Below are 21,897 nucleotides of genomic sequence, written 5' to 3'. Positions count from 1 at the left end.
TCTGTTTCCATACCATCCCAATCTGCTTCCATCTCCGAAACACCTAACATGAGCTGTTCCTTTGATGTTCTCCCTCCTGCAAATCTGATGGTCTCACCACAGTCTTCTACACCTTTCTTTTCATTCTTGTTGATAGTATTTTGTCACACATCACACCTCAAACCTTCCACCACCCATTCCAACCTGGTCTGTTCCTCTGGACTGTTAACCCTAAGTACTTTAAGTCCCCCACCCTCTTTTCCTCTGCTCCCTTTTATCCACTCGAAGATGTAAACTTTCCACTATATCATATGTATGTGTGTATTTGCGTTCCTGTTGTTTTTCTTTTTATGATATAATCTATACCAATTACTTTATGGAGACATTTAGGCAGATCTGTGCTACAGGACGGACAGACTGTGAGGGAGGGAAAGAAAGCATGTGACATCATGTATTTGGTTTAAATTGGGTTGGTTTGAGGCCATATTTTCATCTTAATCAGACATGTCATCACTAAAACCAGTACCTTTGTGAAAATGGGAAAAAAAAAAACAGGACAACATGTTTGTTTTTGCAAAAAATGGAGGATTCAACAATAAAAAGCCTACATCTCTATTTGGGTGATATTTCAATCTCAAAAGTAAATTTAAATTAGAGGATTGTCTTTTAATGACTTTAAATGGATGTGAATCCTTCAAGAGGTGTAGGAAAACCAGTTTTGGAGCCACAGTGTCAGTCCTTTTTCAACCTGTTGTAAATTTGGGCTTATATTGTAACAGTGAAGTGAATTGGGAAAGATTTGGCTGTAAATTCAGCCATAGGGGTCACTAGATGTACAGATCTGGCTCTAATCATCTTCAAACAGGAAGCGAAAGAGTTTCCAACTGAGTGGACATCCGTTTCTATGTTCCTGCTTATGTTTAACTGTAAAGTGTAAAACAAGAAGCAACAATAGACCACTTTCCGTTTGTGGCAATAACAAAAAGGAAACAAAACCAAACCTGTTCACCAAGTAATTACTACATAAGCAAATTTTCCATATTTACTCTACATTACTTTACAATAGATACAAATAAAACACACCTAATTGCTGGTTCAAGTTACTTAATTTTCTCTCTGTTTTTTTTTTATTGACCTTATAACAGGTGAATTATTAGCTCCATGAAAAGCCTCCGACTTAAAAAAAAATATTCTCTGAAGTCTATCTAGCAAAATGTGCTTAAAAGCTTATTTTAAATATGATATTTTGGTCGAGAAGACGATTAATTATTTCTCGCAGAGTGATTAGTGGAACTTTCCCACACGATCTTTGTCAGCAGCCGTTTTTTTACGACTCCTTCCGATGTTTCCCGAAGTGCTCCGCCGTCGCCGCTGTCGAGCTGCTCCCAATAAACACGCAGCAGTTTTCTCAGCCGGTCTTTGTCCACGAACCGCCTCCTTACGACGCGTTTCTTTTCCGCGTAGTGCTGGACGCAGACATGGGTGACTTTGCCGCTTTGCGTCATAGCGGAAGTCAAAACTTGGACTAAAACTGTGACATTGACGAGGTGTTGAGTCCGGGCAAAGCATCCCTTCCCAGCGCGCGGGCAGCATCACATGTGTGGCGGAGGGCTAGCTACGCTCGAGAAGTCCTTTACGAAAACAGCGTCCGGCGGAGACCGCAGCTCTTCCTCGAGCTAAAGATGCTATTCGGTGTGTCACACCGCGCAGGGGCTGAGGTGACCCGGTAACCGCGGCGGAACCACTACAATGTTCTGGACGTTTGGAACTAACGCGCCGGCTCACATCTAACCACGCAAACAAACGAAGAAGGGTGAGTTCCTGTTTTATTTTCTTAAATAACTCAACAGTTATTTTAAGACCCCCCCCCATGTCTCTATACCGCCGCTGGTCTCGCGCTCCCTCCCCGGCGTCTGTTCCCATTCCTCACACGTCCTTTCCTCCTTCATGTTCTTATGTAACCCGGCTGTGAACCCCCCCCCCCGCCCTGAAAACAAACCCTTATAAGTGTACAGGCAGACCACTACACTCCAGCCCAAAACTCGACCTGATTCCTTCAGTGTTCAGACTATTTCAGATGTCTCTGTTTTGATGACCGCAACCGGATGTGGAGAAATCCGATTTCCACCTTAATAATCGGACTTCTTCCTACCTGTATGATATTATTTTACACCTGAATAAAATAAAGAAAAAAAAACCACAGTAAAAGTAATGTAATAAATCTACTAAATTTAGTCATAGAAGACCACAAAAAAAAAAACAAGAAAAAGTTTATTATTTTGTATTTGTTTATTGAGGAAAAACCAGCAACAGGGGGGATTCAATGCTCAGACGCTGCTGACCTTTCTGCGTTACAGGTCATGATGTTTGCAGACGATATTGTGATTTTAGCGAGAGCAGGGAACAGGTGGAGAAGAAGCTAGAGAGGTGGAAGTTTGCCCCGGAAGCTGCAGGAAGACTGAGTACACGAGTGAGAGGGACCTCAGTGGAAGAGCGAGGTTACAGGCAAAAGAGATAAAGACAGTGGAGGATTGTAGGCATCTCGGGTCAACCACTCCAGAGAAATGGAGAGTGAGTAAAAGAAGTGAAGAAGCGAGTGCAGGCAGGTTGGAATGGGTGGAGAAAAGTGTCAGGAGTGATAGAGTTTCAGCTCAAATAAAAGGAAAGTTGTAGAAAACTGTGGTGAGAACAGCCATGATGTTGGACCTAGAGACACTCAGGAAAAGACAGGAGGCAGCAGAGAAGAAGATGCTGCCGTTCTCTTTGGGAGGGACCAGGATGGATAGGGTCAGGAATGAGGACATCAGAGGGACAGAACATGTTAGAGGGTTTGGAGATAAAGGGCTGAGATGGTTCGGACACGTCCAGAGAGACGGTAGTGGAGGAAGACCAAAAAGGAGGCTTATGGATGCAAAAAAAAAAAAAAGTTCTCCGAAACCTTTTTTCCCCAAGATTCCTCAGAGTCTTAACGGTAACCTCAGATATTTTTACAGTTTTCAGAGAAGGGGGCAGTTTAAAGTTTAAGGCAGATGATGAAAATCCTTCGTTCCTTGATGCCATTATTAATTTCTTTGCTTTGCTATAAACCTCCTTCTTTTCCCTCCAGGTATAATGATCAGGTTAGTTATAGTCTTGAAAGGCCAGCAGTGAGATTTATCATAAAGATTTAAGATCAGAAATGTATGGAAGTCCTGATGTCTAAGCACTTATGCAAGAAAAATGCATCATGGGAAATGTAGGAATACATGTTTTGAGTTAAAACCATCCAGAACAGCAGATGTCATCAGTATTTACATTATTATACATTAATACAGATCTGAAAATACATTCAAGTCATATATATTTCTCCCTTTATTCATACGAAAATATTAATACAATATTTTACAAGAATAAAGTCAGAATTATGAGCAAAAAGACAATATTTTACGAGAATAAAGTCATAGAATTATTTCATTTATTCGTTTATTTAACAGGTACAGTGCACATTAAAAGCATGGCTGCAATGTGCCAGAATAAGCCCAAAGGCTATTTTTTATCTGTAGTCCCCGGTAAAAAAGTCAGTATTTTACTGCAGTAAAATTATAAATTAAGAATTTATGAGATTAAAGTCATAAATTTATAAGGCTAAAGGCTGTTTGCTAAGAAAATTGCAAAAGGCAACAACCAAAAAACAAACTAATGTCATGTTTCAGTATAAGCTTATTGCCGTCACTTTAGCTTTGGTTTCTTAAATAAAGAAATACTAAATCTTTTAGCAAGCATATATCATATTATTATAAGGACACTAAAAAGAATTAGCAGGAAACCGGGCCTCTTCAGAAGATTCTTGACCCTCCAGTAGTGGATTTGTGGCGGCTGCACCGTTTACGTCGTTGGCAGTAGAGGTCCAAATGCGTTATGGCTCAAAGATTCCTATGATAGACTAAAACCTCAGAGCATTGCTATGAATGGCTGTGTTGATGGATTTAGTCAGTATGTAATGTGGATGGAGGTTTACACCAACAACTTAATAAAAAGGCCTTTTCTTTGTAAAATTACGACTTTATTTCTGTATAATAATTTCATTTTTTCCTTTTATAGTGGCCCTAATAGTCTGGCGTAATATAAAGATATTTCTAATTTACAGTCTGCTTATTTTAGATGGAGAGAAAATTAATTTATTCATCTTCCCAGGTCTTCAGAGTCAAATAAACGTTCAGATATTCTTTCCTATTCTCTGAATGACTTGCTGGAGGCTGGAGATGTAAATACATGTTTATAAAGTAAAAGTTATAAAGAAGCTAATTTTAATGTAAGATTAAAAAAACCCCAAAATCTTATGGTTTTTGTTAACTAATGTAAGGTAAAGGCTGTGGGAGATGATGCTCTTATTTTTTTGTTCTGTCTACCATCACTGATGAGAACAGTTAGCGGAGGAGCTGCGAAAACCGAGCTGGTCTACAAAATAATAATAATAATAATAATAATAATAACTATTATTTATAATCATGGCTCATAGTGAAAAGCAATTCTAAGTCTAACATTTAAATATAGTATTATTAAAAGTTATGAATCAAAAGACTATTTTTGAAATCTGGTTTGTTTTGGTAAGAAATAGAGAAACAGAAATCATTGTATTTTGGGGGGGGGGGGGGGGTTAAATGGGGGGTTAGTGTAGCCCCCCTCCATCATGAATATGATAACATGCGTGTTCCACGTTTGCATTGATTCATGTTGTGTTTGATTCCCAGCAGCTCTCCTTCTGTCAGGAGCTCAAACCAGCGATGACGTCCCCAGACTCGCCCCCTTTGGTCTCTCCATCGCCATGCCCCCCTCCCCCTCCATCGATCCCCTCCTCACCCATGCGGTCCTCCCCGGCCCCGTCCTCCTCCTCCATCCCCGGCCCGCCCTCGCTGCCTCCAACGGGGGAGGTGATGGTGCTGGCTCTGGGCAGGAAGAAGCAGAGGGTGCTGATTGCGCTTTCCATCCTTCCCAACCTCTTTCTGGCCTTCCTGCTGTCCTCCGACCCCCTACTTACCCTCTCTCCTAAACACCACTGCCACCTGCCCGGGCCCCCGCCTTCCCTGGAGATGCTGAATGCCACCCTGCCCTGGGAGAAGGGGCAGAAGTCCAAAGAAGGAGGCGTGTCCCAGTGTAAGCAGTACACCAACCGCAGCCAGACAGCTGTGACGGACTGTGAGGGGGGGTGGGACTACAACGTCACGGAGGGCCTGAAGAACAACATTGTTACTGAGGTAACGCAGCACGTGCACACACGAAACTGCACCTTTCACTGTCCGTCATACATTCAGGTCCACGTAGCAGCAGCTTCATGCCACCTTGGGTTTGTGGTGTTGCAGAAGATTGTTCAGATGGTGATGCCTGTTTGAATGAGCGGCCCCCACATTCTGCATGTGTGCGTCCCCTGATCATCAGCAAACCTGAATAATTCAGGATGAAGGCTGCGCATGACTCCCCCACCCCGATGCTCACACGTTTGGTGTTTTATTTAACCATTTCTTGACCTACTCCAAATCAATCCACTTCTCATTTTAAGTCCCACACACTTTCCCTGTGGTTTTTTATTTCTGGTTAACCCGTTTTTACTGTTTTGAGAAATTCACCTCTGAGTTGTGGGCAGGACTGTTGGCGCCCCCTTCCCCACCATTAATCTGTTTATACCCTCTCCCGCTAGCTTACAGCCCCTCAACCTAATATTAGCGGTGTAACAAAAATGGCGTGCAATATAAGGATTATCCCGACGTACAGTTTTGAGCCAGATTCCAGCTGAGACGAGGAAAACAAGGACGTACAAGTATCTATTTGTCTGCAAGTGGTTTAGGGAGCTTGAGGCCCGTCTTCTACGTCAGTGTTTTTCAACCTTTTCTGAGCCACGGCACACTTTAACCTTAAAAAAAATCCCGCGGCACACCAGCATCCAAAAAGTAAAAAAAAAAAGGAGAAACTCATAGTCTGTATTGATCCACAGCCCCTCCACAATCTCACATGCATTTTTGAGATATTGTTTGATTGTTGCAGAAAAAGCTGGAAACTGCAGCTGTTTTTTTTCTAAAAGATGCCATGAAAGTTAAGTTAGAAGATTTAAAAGCAGTTTGATGTGTGTTCGTTGGTGTCAAGACGTTTAACAACAGATCTCCTTGTGCGCTGTCACTCTCACAACCCAATGCATCATGGGAGATGTAGTGCATAAATCGGCCGGAGATCGGTTTTCGGAGCTTCATTGTTTTGTTCACTTGTTCCACGGTCTGATACCGGATTCTGTGGAAATCTACACCGCTAAAGACGAGCTTTAGCTGCTATTTTTGGTAGAACTGAGAGACTTAAATCGGGACAAGGAAGTGAAGACTTTAACCACTTCTGATTGGTCAGACTGATGACATGTGATTAAGCCCCCCAAGAATGATTGGTGGAGACAGTTAAAGGGACGGGACTTTTCCAAAATACAGCCGAAGGTGCAGCTGAATCGCGGTACCGTCATTCTTATCAAAATGTCTTTAATAAAATAAAATAAATGCAAAGAAAAAGTATTTTACGATCTTTTATATTCCTAACTCCTCAGTGTTTTATCAGGGTCTGTTTGGATGAACACAGAGCTGAAATCCTGGAGATGGGAAATGTTTTTAGATCAGTTAATGAGGGCAATTTCCCACGGCACACTAGTGTGCCACGGCACACTGGTTGAAAAACACTTTTCTACGTCACACAAGCTTGTTCAAACAGCATTTCATTTGCTCCTGAGTCACAACGGTTTAATTAAAGAAATACTCAGAAATGCAGTTTTAAGATTAAGTTTCTTTATAATATATATCAGGAAAATGCCACAAGAGCATGTTAAAAAAACACCTCTCATCAAAATAGGTCTTTAAGAACTAAATTATTCATTCATTTTTCTTCCGTTTATCCCTTTCGGGGTCACGGGGCTGCTGGAGCCTATCCCGGCCACTTATGGGCAAAGGCAGGGGACACCCTGGGCAGGTCGCCAGTCTGTCGCAGGGTCACACATATCACACACCCATGCACACTCACATTCACACCTATAGACAATTTGGAGTGACCAATTAACCTATGAAGCATGTTTTTGGACGGTGGGAGCCGGAGACCCCAGAGACAACCCATGCATACACGGAGAGAACATGCAGACTCCACACAGAAAGGTCCCCCATTGTTGTTCTGTTTCAGGTCCCCCAGCCGGGACTTGAACTTGAACCAGGGTCCTTCTTGCTGTGAGGCAGGAGCGCTAACCACTGCGCCGACTACTAAATTAATTAAATTATTAAATTAACTAAATTAATAAGCAAAATATTTTCTACACTTCTAACCCTTTCCTTTTTTAAAATGAACTTCTGCATCCCTCTGTTGCTGATTATAACTAATATATTATCCCAAATGCTTCCATAAGTTGGCGTTCTATCTCTACGACCCTCTGGTACTTTTTGCTTTGTTTTTTTTTTTAAATCCTGCATCTGCAGTGGATTCTTGCTGAGCACACAGTCTCGTTTGTGAAGCACGACTCTAAAGCGTGACTCAGCTGGATGTTCCTCAGAATGAACAAATAATCTCCTGGTGGCCACTTAGCAGCTCCTCTGTGCCTTTTTCTAACGCTTTCATATTCCACAATCCAAATATTAACCCTTAGCTGTACAATCATGGCTGTTCATTCATCTGTGAATGAGGAAGAAATGGTCACCTGAGGACGGAGTTGTCTTTATGTTTGACTTTAGTGATGATGGAAGAATCAAAGGCTGAAGTGGTGACTGAGCATCAGTTTCCCTTTTTATATGTTGAACATGAGTGAAATGACATTCTGTCACAATAAAAGCACCGGTTAGATGTTAGGCTCCAATGCTGCTTCACACACATTCCTCCAGAACAACAGTGATGCTCACAACATTGTTGACATTCATTTCTTATCTGCTTTAGTATACGGAACAGGTAATCTGGTGGATCACCTTGGTTAAGGAGCCTTTTTTATTTACTGTGAAAAAGTTGTAAAGACAGATTTATTTATCCTCCTTGAGTCGTGTAAAAATAACACTCCGCCTTCTATTTATTCTGAAATGATGTGCCTCAGGTGACATGAATGAAATCAGCCAGTTTGGCTTGATCTTTACTTGCTTCTCTTTGATTTATGGTTGTGCCTAATTAGCAGTTTGCTGCTTAGTTTAAGAACATTTTAGAAATGTTCATCAGGGGGTTGAGCCCAATGTAAAGATCCTGGAGTCGGGGTGAACAGTGAGTCTTTCTGAAAGGACTCTTTCTGAACGTCAGCGTGTCGGCCTGAAAGACAGGAAGTTCAGAGAGGAATGTTTGGAATGTTGAGAGTTTCCTTCAACTGAAAAACTTCAACAGTCTCTGCCCAAAATCAAGATCACATTAGTGACAGAAGGAGAAAACGTGGAAATGACGCAACAGCTGTCTGGTCTGTCAGCTAGTTCTGTTTTGACTTCAGGAGCACAGATTTAAAACTGTGTTCATTAAATCCAACTGCATGTTTACCTGCTGCAGAGGAGGTGAAGATTAGCCACTCTTATATACCCACAATGACAAAAACAGTATTTCTGGTGTTTTTAACATGTTTTTTGTGGTATTTTTATGATGATGGAGGACATATGTAGAGAAAATTATGCATAAAATTCATTTTCTGGGTATTTTTATATTCAAATTGTTGGGAATCAGGAGCATATTTGTTATTTAAAAAAATACAAGCTCCCTGCTCCGCTCCATTCTGCTGCATCCACTCGCAGACAAATGGATCCATGAACGTCTTTGTTTTCCTCGTCTGAGCTGGAATCTGGATCCAAACTGTACGCATAGATAGCTTTGATATTGCTCGCCATTTTTGTTGCACTGGTAATGTTAGATTGAGGTGAGAGAGTAAACGGAGAACTGAGAGGAAGGGGGCGGTCTTAGTCGTCCCGCCCACAACTCAGAGGTGAATATCTGCTGTTGGTCTGCAGAAACTATGTCCTGAAAACCAACTGAGTTTTTTTTTTTATTTCGGTTTAAATCAGCATTATCATAATTAAAGACCACTGGGGGACATTTTTACAATAGATCTAAAGATGATTGTAATTAGGCCTGCACAATATACCGCAAATTTATCGTTATCGCAATATCCAGCTCTGCAATATGCATATCGCAAAAGACGGCGAATATCGCAATAAATCGCAAACCCAAAATGTGTTAAAACAATCTTCTAGCAGCTTGAAGCATTTAACGAATCAAATAAATCCCTTTATGCTTTGACCAATCAGATGGACGCCTTCCCATTGTTGACCAATCAGATGGAGGCCTATTATGTTAACCCTGGTCCTGAAGAGTCTCAACCCTGCCTGTTTTCCAGCTCTCCTTAACCAGCTTGCTGTTGATTGGCTGACTCGAGTGATTTCACATCCTGATTGACTGAACACACCGGATTTTGGTTATCATTATCGAGCAGTCTAGGGAGAATTGGAAAACAGACAGGGTTGAGGCTCTTGAGGACCAGGGTTAGCCACCCTGACGTTTGTCCCCCATGTCGATGAGGGTCATTTGGAGTATAATTTTTAAACTGTTGCAATGAAATGGGAATTATGTTTTTGTTTATTTTTCTATTTGTTTATTTACCGCAAATTTATCGTTATCGCAATATTGATCACTAATATCGCATATCGCAAGTTTTCCTCATATCGTGCAGCCCTAACTGTAATGGAAATTTAAGAGAAACGCTTCTTGTCATAACACCCTTTTGTGAACACGCTTCAGTGTGGAGCCTTTCTTTCTTCCTGAGGATGCTCGTCTTGGGTGGGGGGAACAACTTTGCGCTAATCCACCTGCAGCGCTGCATCGAGCTGACGGCGCTCGGGAACTGCCAGGGAAGCATTTAGGCAGAGCCTGTTTGAAAAATGCATCAGTGTTGTGAAAGCACCTCATCAGCATGAACAGTGCAGAGATGCATGAGCGTGCACGCTTGACTGTGTCAGGTAGCAACAGAGATCCCATCTCAGCAACACGCTATTAAAAAAAAGATCCTGTTTGTTTGACTGTAGGAAGTTTGTGCTAAAGCCTCTCTTTATAAAACTTTGTTTTTCTGAAATCATCACTTATCAAACCAGTTTGACCACTTTTAGCAACTTGTTTGTGTTCATTCCTGCTTAGTGCCTGCAGGGACTGCTGGGACATTGTCTCCAACCAGTGGGACGGCTGGTATTGTTTGACGGCGTTTCAACTCTTCCTGCACACCTACCGTCATGCTTTTTTTTTTCTAGCTGCCGTCCCGCTTCACATGGGTTCTTTAAAACTAATTTCTGTTGATCTAACACACCCAGGAGATCAGCTTGAAACTCTGATCTAACAGCAGTTATAGTTTTTCTAGGTGCTTTTGCAACCTGTCACAGATATTTGACTCTTTAATCCAAGTAATTACTTATCAGTAGAGCAAATTGCAGCCTGGACTCATCTGTCACATGTTGAGTGACAGACTCTCTCTCTGCTTGTGTGTGTCCAGTGGGATCTGGTGTGTGCTCGGTACTGGCTGGTCCCGGTGGAGGAGGTGTGCTTCATCCTGGGTGTCCTCACCGGCTGCCTGGCCTTGGGCTTCACAGCTGACCGGTAACACACCCACACACACACACACACACACACATTGTGCTACGTATACACTCCGGGCAGGTGATGCCTGTTCAAGAACGCACCCTTGAAAACGCATCACATGCGTATTGTGCACAGCCTACAGTTGGAAGAGGGTTAGTGCGAAATGTCAAAGTGGTGCAAATGTGGTGAATTTTGCCCCAGGCTTTTTCTTTCACAGCTCGATTCCGATAAATTAAAGACTTTGTGTCATAGAATTCCATCCGGGAACAAGCCGGAATTATTAACTTCTCCTCCATGATCAGTTTTTAAACGGCCATGCGTCATTAGCAAAGCCTAGTCCCTGATTGGTCAAAGTTCAAATGGTTTCGCTTTCAATATGTGTTCAATGGACGCACATTTCATACTAGAGCCTGAAAAGGGGACTTGAAAACTGGCATCGCTATGCGTAGACGTGAGAGTTTTGAATGTGGAAGCCCCAAACACACATTTACATCCATTTGTGTTCAATAGAAGTGGTCGATCGAACGTGTGTTGCAGAGGGCGTTGTGAACGTAGCATAAGGCTCCTGCGTTTTACAATTTCCAGTTATTTTTACAATCCCAGAAACATGACAGAGATGAGGATTAAAAAAGCGAGGATGAAGATTGGAGTTTGCAGTCTGCTGCTGCTGCTGTGCACTTCAGGGAGCAGCTGGCGTTTTGGGGTAACAGTCAGGGAGAGGATGCCGTTGTAATCAGCTAACAGCACTCTGCTGACCAATTGAGCGTAGAGTCTGTTTGTGAACACCAGCGAGTTAATGCCGCCTCCCAGGGTTTCACGATGAAGAAACTGCAGGGAAAGAGAGGAAAAGAAGCACTGCTATGCCTACATGCAGCTAAGAGGGGCTAATTATTCCTGGCGTTAACTGTAATTATTGATCAGTAATGCTTTAAGCAGTTCCCAAGATTCATTTTTCATTTTCTGTTAGGCTTCGGGGAAGCAGATTGTCTTTTTTAGACCTTATAATAGTCAGCATTAGCATGGGGTTTTTGAAATAAAGAGGAAAAAAGGCAGGATTGTATTTCTTTGTAATTCTTTCCTATCCTGCTAATCCTCCTATCCTATGCAGCTACTTTTTATGAAACATACAAAAAGGTTAAAGTATTGTGTGTTCTCTGCCTCTGTGTTTTAAGCTGGTTGTGTTTCCCGGCAGGTTGGGCAGGTCCAAGGCCCTGCTGATCTCCCTGACTCTGTCGGTGGTGTTTGGAGTGCTGGTGTGCGTCTCCCCCTACCCCTCTGTCTTCATTGTGATGCGTTTCTGCCTGGCAGCTACAAGTGCCGGAGTTTATGTTACTCTTTATGTCTCCCGTAAGTATTGAACAGGTCACACACAAAAGGAAAAGAGATCAATTAAGTCTGTTTTTGTCTGAGTACTTTGCTGCATCTCACTTCATTCACATCAGGTTCTGAGTGTGAGAGTTGATTTATTGTAGAAAAAGACTTTATGCATTGGTCAAACTTGTTCATCAGGGTGCAGCTAAGGTAAACAGCAGCACACTTGTATGCACACTCACTATGGACACTTCTAGTTATCAATTCTTTGCTCTGAGTCTTGAGGAAAACCAGGTTTCTTCTTTGCTATCACATTAGAAGCAAAAGCACAACATGTATGCATTGTTTCTGTTTTTCAGTGCATCTTTATTATTTTGCTTTGAAAGTTGACACTTTGTTTTTTTACACTTGAAAATGCTCTAAATGTGTGGATATATCCACACAGAAATATGAGAACTATTTGTTTTTCTGTTTTCGTTTAGGTTTTGAGTTACAGGCTTGAATGATGATGTACTTGTGTGTCAGGTCTGGAGCTGTGTGAGCCGTCTGCCCGGCTCGTGGCCACCATGCTAGCTGGACTGATGACGTGGGCTGGAGAGCTGCTGCTGCTGGCTGTGGCCCTCGGCTGTCGGTCCTGGAGGGGCCTGCTTGGAGTCGGAGTCGCCCCCTTAACACTGTTTCTCAGCTACGGGTACAAACATGTGCTTTTTGCTGTACATACATTTTGTTTATGACTTCAACAAGTTTTTTAAATATGCCACTTAGTTTAGTTTAATAGTTTAGTTTATTCCCCAAAAATGATATATAACTTGATTCATTATATCTATGTGGGAAATAAATGCTATGTTGCTAAAAATGTTTGTGCTCATCTTAAAAATGCTGCAAAGTCAGTGAAAGAATTTGCAGATGCGGAACAAACTGTTAGAAACCCAATCAAACCAAAATGCTAAGAAAAAGTTTAAATGCTTGAATAGATAAACAGTGGTAAAAAAAAAGTCAGATTTTACTCCATAACTTGAAATGACGAAAACTGGAAAACAGGGAAAACGCCAAAATGACTCAAATTAGCCTAATGCTAAGTTTAAAATCTATGGAAATGCTGAATTAGCTTAATTACCTTGAACAGTGCTAACGTAAAGACTAAATCCCAAAAAAAGAGTCCAAAATAAATTCAGTTCATGTGGACGATGCTAATGTAGAAAAATGCAAACAACAATTAGCTTTAAGAAATGTGTAAATAAAAAAAATATTTAAATAACCTTAGAAAATACTAACATAAAAGATAAATGTTAAAATTACTTAGAAACCAGAAGTAATGCTAGCTTAAACGGCTCAATGGTAAATTGTTGTTAAAATGCTGATTTGGCCTGATGACACTGAATAAAACAAATACAAAAGGTAAATGCTAAATCGCCCTAAAATCTGCAAAAGTTATTTAAATAATGTCAAGCAGGAATGGTAAATTGGATTGACAAACCTGTAAGATGAACTTCTCCCTTTGAGCAAAACCGTCTGGGCTGATTAGTATTTCAACCTCAAGATTCAGAGTTGAAGATTTACAGACTTACAGAGTAATCCCTACAGGTCTGTAAAAAACATTTATCACGGTTTCCCACAGACCTGAACTTCATCTTGATTTGAATATGCCTCATAATGCCTGATTGGTCATTGAACGGCCTGTCAGATCGCATTGATCCAGTGTTTTCTAACACCTTCAGTCAGCTGTGTTACAAACTCCCTGCCATATCTTCAAGCCTTCATTAATGTTGCAAAACCAAATTAAAGGAGATTTTAGGCAGATTACTCTCAGTAAACTGGAGTCTTAAATAAAAGGATTAGAGAATTCTTTTACTTTGTGGTCCAAATTGCTTATTTTCATGCTGAAGGGGCAAATCTGGGCCACAGCAGGTAAATCGTCTTAATAACCGAGGTTCTCGGTAAAGGTTACCTCAGATCAAAGTGCGACTCTAAGCTGGCTTTACGTTTTGCTTCCCTCCTCCTGCAGCGTTCCTGGTGTATTTCCAGAGTCTCCTCGCTGGCTCCTCCTATCAGAAAGGTCTGCAGACATGAACTCCTTCAGCGAGAGAAGAAACTCCAGTAGAGACGTGAGGGAGGATGAGAGCTTCACAGGTGCGCTCAGGCGGTCGGATGTTCACATTACCATCCCTGCATTATTAATGTCTTTTGTACTGCAGGGGAAGAAAAAAAGCACAAAAAGACTAGATTTGAGTTCTAGTTGATTAAAAAACAGGATCGCAGCGTGCTAGATTAGAGAACAATGTTTTTGGAGACTGTTTAGGTGCAAATGAACTAAATTCCGAGACTGAACGACATGTATGGCTTTAGGACAACTCAAAAACATGCTGGGTCTGCACAAAGATCTGCTTGAACACACGTTTTATTCTTTGTTTTTGTGTTTTGGAACCTTCTTCTAAGTCTTTGCCACTCTTATTTGTCCACTGCAGAGCTGGATTCAGAGCCCGCCCCCTTAGCGCGCCCTCACCTGTCCCTCCCCGAGCTCTTCCACAGCAGGAACATCTGGAAAAACTTATGTGTGCTTGGCTTCACCTCGTAAGTCAGCCCTCACTTTTGGCACCAATGCCGTCCTTTTCTCCGCATACTTGCCGCATCTTTCGTCTTCTGGAATGACGTTCACCTTTACCGTCAAACCTGCTTAAAGGATCTCTGTGTGCCTTTTTCCCTCCAGATTCATCTCTCACGGCATTAGTCACTGTTACAGCTCATTCCGAGGTGATGTCAGAGGCACTGCCTCCAGCTTCTACTGGACCTACCTGCTGTCTGTGTGTGCAGGGGGAGGGGCTTGGCTGTTGCTCTGGGCGACCGTAGACAGGTGCGGTCGCCGTGGCATCTTGCTGCTGTCCATGACGATGACGGGTTTGGCTTCTTTGATCCTCCTCGGCCTCATGGAGTGTGAGTGTTTTCACAGCACGGATCAGGGATGAAATGGGCAAAGTCTGCTTGTTTTCTCAAACACCCCTACAGTGAAAGAAGATATTTGGTGACGGTTAAGCTGGGGTTGGATGAGCCGGTCTGCCGGTTTTTCATGCATTATTAAGTGGGTCAAATGTAAGCACAGCAGCTGTGTTTATGGAAAAATCCACCGGCCTTTTTGTTTTCTGAAGCATTGTCTCCTCAAACACATCCGCTCTTTCCCCGGCCTACGGCTCCCCCTTGTGGCCGAAAAAGATCTGTGTTAATGTAGGCCACTGCAGTGACGGAGGAGTCTGAGCTCATCGATGGTCTCCAACCTTTTTTAGGCCACGGACCGGTTTAATGTCTGACAATATTTGTCATGGACCGGCCTGTTCGAGGCTGAAGTGGGCGTTGGAATTTTTTGTCCAGTTTCCCTTAAGTTTTGAGGGTAAAGTTAATCTTCATTAAACATCTGCATAGGTTTAAGGTTTATATGTACACTAGATTTCTTGTAGGAAGCATTAAATGTGATCTACATTTTCCCTTAACTTATGCCTGTAAAGTAGATGCTAAAAAACAAGCAATCACTAAAACTCATATTTTATAAATACAATAATAAACAGGAATCTACCATTTGAACAACTTTATTAGCAGCAGCATCTTAACATTAGGCAGCCAGTTGCCCCATATTTTGCATTATTATCATTGGATGTCGAAACAATTACTGCAATAAATCCATATCTGGAGTAAAGGCTCCTGGTTTTTGTTTTTTAAATACAGATGTCTTTTATTTTGAAGTCAAATGCTCTAATTCTGTGAAAAGAAACTTTACTAATATACTTATAGCTTTGGGGTTTAAATTTCAAGTCGCTTTAAGAAAGTAGCAGATGGATTTTCACAACTTGACTGAGCGTCGAGAATGAGTCGGATGAGGCGGAGAGAAGTTGTTTTCCAATTTAAAACTTCTTTCAGAATCAGATTATAAAGAAAACTGAAAAAATGTGTGTTTTTTTATCCCCTCTATTTATTATTATCACTGTCCCACAGATGGGTGCTGGTCCGCGGCCCACAGATCCTATTGAGGTTAACCTACTTTTGTTTTGTTTTTTTTAGATCTGAGTGAGATGGCCATCACCATCTTCTCGGTGCTGGGGCTCTTCTCTTCACAAGCCACAGCCTCTGTGTGCATCCTCTTCACTGCAGAGATCATGCCCACCATCATCAGGTATCCCAACAACACTCCCCACTCTGAGGTTCCTTAGAAGGTCAGGTCAGGTGAGGAGCCTCTGGAGGCCCTTAAGTCAGTCATCTCACTACAGAGACCTATCCACATCAAAAATAAAGACACTTCCATCTGTGGCTGCTAGTTAACCAGAGGATCAGATTCAGAAAAATCCACAAATAAGTGAAGCTGCTTTAAAACAGCTGAATACTTTCCTGATGCTGTATGTCAGAATTAAAATGATGCTGATTTACCTGCACAGTTTATATGGATGCACAGTAAAGCAATTACTGAAAATAAAAATGAAAATAAACACACCAAATCCTTACATATTTATTCTCAGATGCAACCAGTTGGTTTAAACACAGAGCAAAACTATAAGCTAAAAAGAAAGTTAAGAGTTATAAACTATAATTTTGTTGTTGTATACCCCTTTAAGGCACAGTGCTTGCACAAATAAAGTTGGATGTTTTTAATTAAAATAACTTTATTAAAACGGATTGAACATTAATTTATTCATGTGTTTATTTTGGCAGTGTCAGAGTAAACATCTCCTTGCCCTAAAGACCTTGGCTCTTTTTTTCTTCAATGCGTTTTTCTGATGCAAGGCTTTTTTTGGGTTTTTTAACCTTTTTAAGGAACAGCGTGTTTGTAGCTTCACAGTTTGTTTTTAATGATAAACAAATTAAGATGGAATTATTTGACTTAAAAACGAAATAATTTGGTTACTCTTTTTATTAATAGAGACACTGTTTATATAAAACACCTTTTAACTTGAACTTGAAAGAAAGCAGACAAAATGGCACCACCTAGTGGTCAAATATAATAACAGCACCCCCTAACAGAGCAGCTGTTTTTCATGTGCGTCATTGTAAATTAACCTGATATAAAGATGTTTTTGCTTTGTTTTATATAGGAAAGCTTTAGGATTTTTAAGTATATATGTTATGCCGATTTAAATAACTATTGGGAATGTGAGCAATATTAAAGCCTAGTTGTTTTTAGTATTCATAAATTATTGTATTAATTTTCTAATTATTTAGAGTTTAATAATAATTGGTACTTTATTGATCCCACAACGGGGAAATTCTTCTCCGCATTTGACCCATCCCCTGGGGGAGCGGTGAGCTGCAGCCTAACTGCGCTCGGGAGGCAGTAGCGCTAAGGGTCTTGCCTAAGGACCCTCACTGGGTGATGTTCATTGCTCAATTGATATGGTAATTGACTCAGTACCATTGTTTATTCCCCTACGGGAATCGAACCCTGGATTCCTGCGTAGGTAGCCGCTCACCTTACCAACCGAGCCACCCAGCCGCCGTATTAGTTGTAATTTTAACACTACAGACATATTAGTTGATGTTGCTTTAACAACAAAAACAAGGTGAAAGTAACAAACGGTGTGTTTGCAGGGGCAGCGGCGTCGGCGTCGTCCTGGCTCTGGGTTGCGTGGGCCGCCTGAGCTCACCCATCATGGACCTGCGAAACCACTACGGCTACTTCCTGCATCACGTCATCTACTCCTCTCTGGCACTGCTGGCCGTGCTCTCCATCCTGCTCCTGCCCGAGAGCAAAAGGAAGCCGCTGCCCCAGACGCTGGCCGACGGGGAGCAGTACAGGCGGCCGCCGCTGGGCAGGAGGCGGAGGGACAATGTGCCGCTGCTGGCCACCCCGAACCCGGAGACCTGAAGGAGCCTGCGGCGCTGCGACGGCACAGGTCGTCCTCTGCCTGAACCTGCAACATCTTCATGCCGGGAGAGACTTAAAACAGAAGAAAAGGGCTCAGACAAACGCCAAGCTTCTTACATATCATCCTCCAGTCTTTCCAGAGGCAGATTGCGCCACTGATGAACAGACTAGTCTAACTTTCACAAAACCTTCATCTCACTGTGGTCTCTTGTTACGACACCAGCATCCTCTGCTGCCCTCCATCCTGTCTGCTGTGGAGATTAGAGATCCCGGAGTTTCTTAGCATTTGTCTTGACTTACATTAGAGCATATTTTGCTGTTCTACTGTGGGCATCTACTCAAAAAGTGCTACGACAAGAGCAAACTAGAATTTTTGTATAGTTTTCTGTACCTTTTAGTAACAACTTGTTGTGCACAGGCAGGAGGAAGCATTTCACTGACATGTAACTCTGGAGCTAATCATCAGATGTCCTATAAGTGACGTAAACTCTAGTTTCTTTTATTTTTTTTAGCATCTGAGGTTTATTTAAGCAGACGTCGAGGCTCAACCCACATAGACAAGTATGCTAAGCAGTTTGGGGAGGGGGTGTAAGGCCCTTTTTCATTTTCTCTTGACGGTAGAAGCATGTTTGACCAAAGGCTTAAAATTAAAGGGAAATAATTTTAAACTTTAATCAGTCAGAAAAGCTCAACATTTTAGCATTTCCACTGTGTCAGTCCAGTTCCCTGAAGCTGGCCTGGAGTCAGCAGTATTTATAATCCTATTTATGTTGTTATTAATCACTAATTTATCCCGAGTGCTGACGTTTTTAAGATCGACTTAGATTAGAGGGTTTTGTCTCCGTTCTCCATGTCTCTGTAGATCAGGAGTGTCAAACTCCATGTTGGACAGCATGGCCTGGATTCTGACACCCCTGCTGTGGATGCAGTCTCGTAAAACCCCGCGGGTTGTGCTAAAGAGCAGATTTCAGACATATTTGTGCTTAATGTTGGTGGGCGGGGCCTGATGAGTTTGCTCTCTAACCATGAGCTAAAGAGGGGCCCCGAGCTCCTCTGCCTCACACTACAATATTTGCTTTATTGATCCAGATCTTTTATGTTTCAAAATAAAAGCATGGGTGAGTTGGAATGTGTTGCAGCCATTGGGTTGTGTTCACTACTTTTTTAATGCTAATAGGAAACGTCTGATGGAAGCTAACATGAAAGATGATCATCTTTGCTGACGACTTTAGTTTATTCTGGATAAATGTAATCACTGATTACGTCTTATTATTGTCTGATAACACCAAGCATCTGTTGAATGACGAGTTCAATGCAGTTGAATGTTATAGCCTGATTTCTTGTACAATAAAAGTGGGACACTTAAGAGGAGGTAAGTGTTTTTATTTGGGGAAAATTATGGGATGGATCATGTCAGAATTAATTAAAAGACAGCCGTTTTTGCAGTAACAAATAGGGATATGTTGCCATTTATCAGGTTTATTGTTATTTGTAATTTAAAGGTAATTTTTTAAAGAAAAATGTAAGCAAATTTCATGTCTAAAACATGTTTATGAAGAAAAGCTTAGATTATCTGGAGCGTTTGACCAAACTAAAGACCAGAAAAGATATTCAGTAGAATCACTAGAGTTTATTTCTGTTGCTGCTCAGCTCTTCTGTCAAACATCCATCAATCTCAATAGTGATGTTTCCTGTTAGAACCCTAAAAACTCAATAACATGTTTGTGCTCAATCATTAGTACATTAACTGATAGTTATGATCATAACCAGGTCAGAAGAACGTAAAACATCCTGATTAGGAAAAATCTAGCAGCAGGAACGGCTTTAAAAAATGGACCTGCAGGGGATTCAGGACACATTTAGTGATGAAATGAAGCGTCTCATCTTTATTACATCATTTCTAGACCCTCTAGAAATGTAATGTAAAAATGTAAATGTAAAAATGTAAATGTAAGAGAAGTGTAACAAACTGGGGGCTCGTCCGGGATGAATTTGGTTTTTGTGATGGATTGTTTTTGGTGGGTAGTTTTCATTTTTGTTTTATGACATATAGCTTGCAAGTTGGCTCTTTGTCAGGGTTCTATGAGTAATATGGTTGATAGTTTTTGTTTTGAGAGTCCTTGTTGTTATGGCTTTTGATTTGGAGGATTTGGTTTTGGCTCTGTCTTTGGAGAAATAAAAGCTGACTAAATAAATAAAGCCGACTATAATAAAATGCTGCCCTGGAGGTCCTCGCCCATTCTGGTGCTCTGAATAATCTGTAAACAAAGATGGCAGAAGAAAAGAAAGAGACAGAAAAACCTCCCATTCCAGTGGAAAATATAAAAAAAAGACAGAAAATATAATTCAGAAGTAGAAAAAACACTAAATTACAGTCTCAGCCTTAATAGTTGTGGAAACCTGCTTTCAAGTTATAAATCTGCCAAAATAAAAGAATTTAGATTGAATTTTAAACCAAAAGATTTTTTCATAGAGTTGGATAAAATAAAAGTTTTTTTTTTGGTAAAGTTTCTACTAAGAATAGGCTATAGAAACCCTTTAAAGTGTTACTTTTTAAAATCTGTTACGTTCATCTTCAAAGTAAAAAAAGGAGATCAAATCTTCCTGCACTCCTTAGCTGAGTCCAGCCATCCATTAGTCTGCAGAGCATAAAAACTGCATGAACCATCTTCTTAGATTAGTTAGTATTTCTGGGAAGGTACTGGGCCATAAACTTCCAGGAATCATTATATAAAACATTGAACAGGTGTGCAACGTCTGAGTTCATTAGAGGACAGAAAGTATTCATGTTTGGGATTTTCTGCTTTGGGAAAATCCCAAAGATATCACAGAGAAAAGGTCTTTCCTAACAGCAAACATCAGGTTTCTTCTTGGTGAGTTGCATATGTGATTCAATTTTACTGCCTGGAAACGAAAAGACTTTCAAATCAGAGATTCAGTCTGTCAGATCAGTATTTCGGGCCTCATATATGATCACTTTGTGAGCCTCAATTTTAAGCTGCTTAATGTCATTTTTTCCACCTGAACAGTTATTCTTGCTGTTATTCATCATAAATGAGTTACTCTATTAATCAGAGGTTTTTAAGATATTTTAGAAACTGATGCCAGCCTGTCACCTAATGCCCAACTAACTACGACTAACTAGTCAAACACATATTGTATGTTTAGAACATTTGTGTGAGAAATCAGGGAAACTTTTGTTTTCTTGTTACAGTTAAGTCTAGTTTTATAGTATTTATTTTATTTCAATGGCCCAACCATTATCCCTACCTCCCCTCCTCTGCTTGAATATCTTGAATTGAATTATAATATGATCTTTTTACGTTTGACAGCAGCACATCCAAGTCCTTTTCAAAATAAAACACATCCTGTAAAAAAAAGATCATTCTGCTGCAGCAGATTTGATTGATTTAAAAAGGTACCTTCATCCTTTTTCTATTTTTACCATCAAATATGAATATGACATTATGACATACTGAATAGTTTTAAGAGACTGTTGTGCAGCAAAGGATGAAAACTACCAGCTTTTAGCTTATTCTAATAGAAATACTAAACCACTCGAATCCATCATTTAACTGACATGATAAAAATCTAAACATAGAATGAACTAAAACTACATATCTATAATTTATTTAGTATTTTTCTTCATAGCCAAAGAGCCACAATGGAGGGATAAAGGAGCCCCATGTGGCTCCAAAACCTCCACAGACCCTCTACAGATGATTTTTGATTTCTCAAAGGAAAATCAAATTCTTTGGATGTGAACTTCTGCTGTAACCTTTCCCAGGTTTCAGGCTTTCGAGAGTTACTGTGACCATACACCTGACGGAGTTCATCACAAAAAGGTGGACAAGATGAAAATTTAAAATCTGTGAAACCTTAAAAATGCTGCTTTTTTTCACAGTTTTACAACAAAAACTGAACCTCAAGAAAGTCAAATAAAAAAGAATCTTATCAAGTAAGTTGTTCAATAACAAAATAATCTTAGTATGACAAAACATGTCTTACTGACTAAAAGGCTTTTTGTTAAAATCAGAATTCTTGGTAAGACCATTGTCCAGACTTTTTTTGCTTATTTAAAGAAACTCTGCTAATTGGATAAGAACGTTTTACTTATTTCCGGTCATTTCTGTCTTTGCGATGCAAAAACCTTCATTTTGTAAATAATTTGGTGCTGATTTGAACTCCCTGCT

The 21,897-nt window shown here is 40.8% G+C and overlaps 1 protein-coding gene across 2 annotated transcripts; it reads left to right on the top strand.

The window, feature by feature from the left end:
• Positions 1-1,322: 1,322 nt before the first annotated feature.
• slc22a17 (solute carrier family 22 member 17) lies at positions 1,323-19,072 on the top strand. Of its 2 annotated transcripts, none has more exons than XM_004081209.4 (10): positions 1,323-1,792; positions 4,713-5,213; positions 10,466-10,569; positions 11,744-11,898; positions 12,388-12,553; positions 13,868-13,992; positions 14,328-14,433; positions 14,570-14,793; positions 15,910-16,021; positions 17,428-19,072. In XM_004081209.4, the coding sequence occupies exons 2-10, from the start codon at positions 4,743-4,745 to the stop codon at positions 17,702-17,704; spliced, it is 1,740 nt and encodes a 579-aa protein (XP_004081257.1). In that variant the 5' UTR covers positions 1,323-1,792; positions 4,713-4,742; the 3' UTR covers positions 17,705-19,072. The 2 variants fall into 2 exon arrangements, with proteins under 2 accessions (XP_004081257.1, XP_011487099.1); XM_011488797.3 differs by having other exon boundaries at positions 4,710-5,213.
• Positions 19,073-21,897: the final 2,825 nt, after the last annotated feature.

Source organism: Oryzias latipes, chromosome 20 (assembly GCF_002234675.1).
Source record: "Oryzias latipes chromosome 20, ASM223467v1".
Lineage (NCBI taxonomy): Eukaryota > Metazoa > Chordata > Actinopteri > Beloniformes > Adrianichthyidae > Oryzias > Oryzias latipes.
Note: the sequence above shows the minus strand (reverse complement) of the source record. Positions and strands in the feature narration are given on the sequence as shown.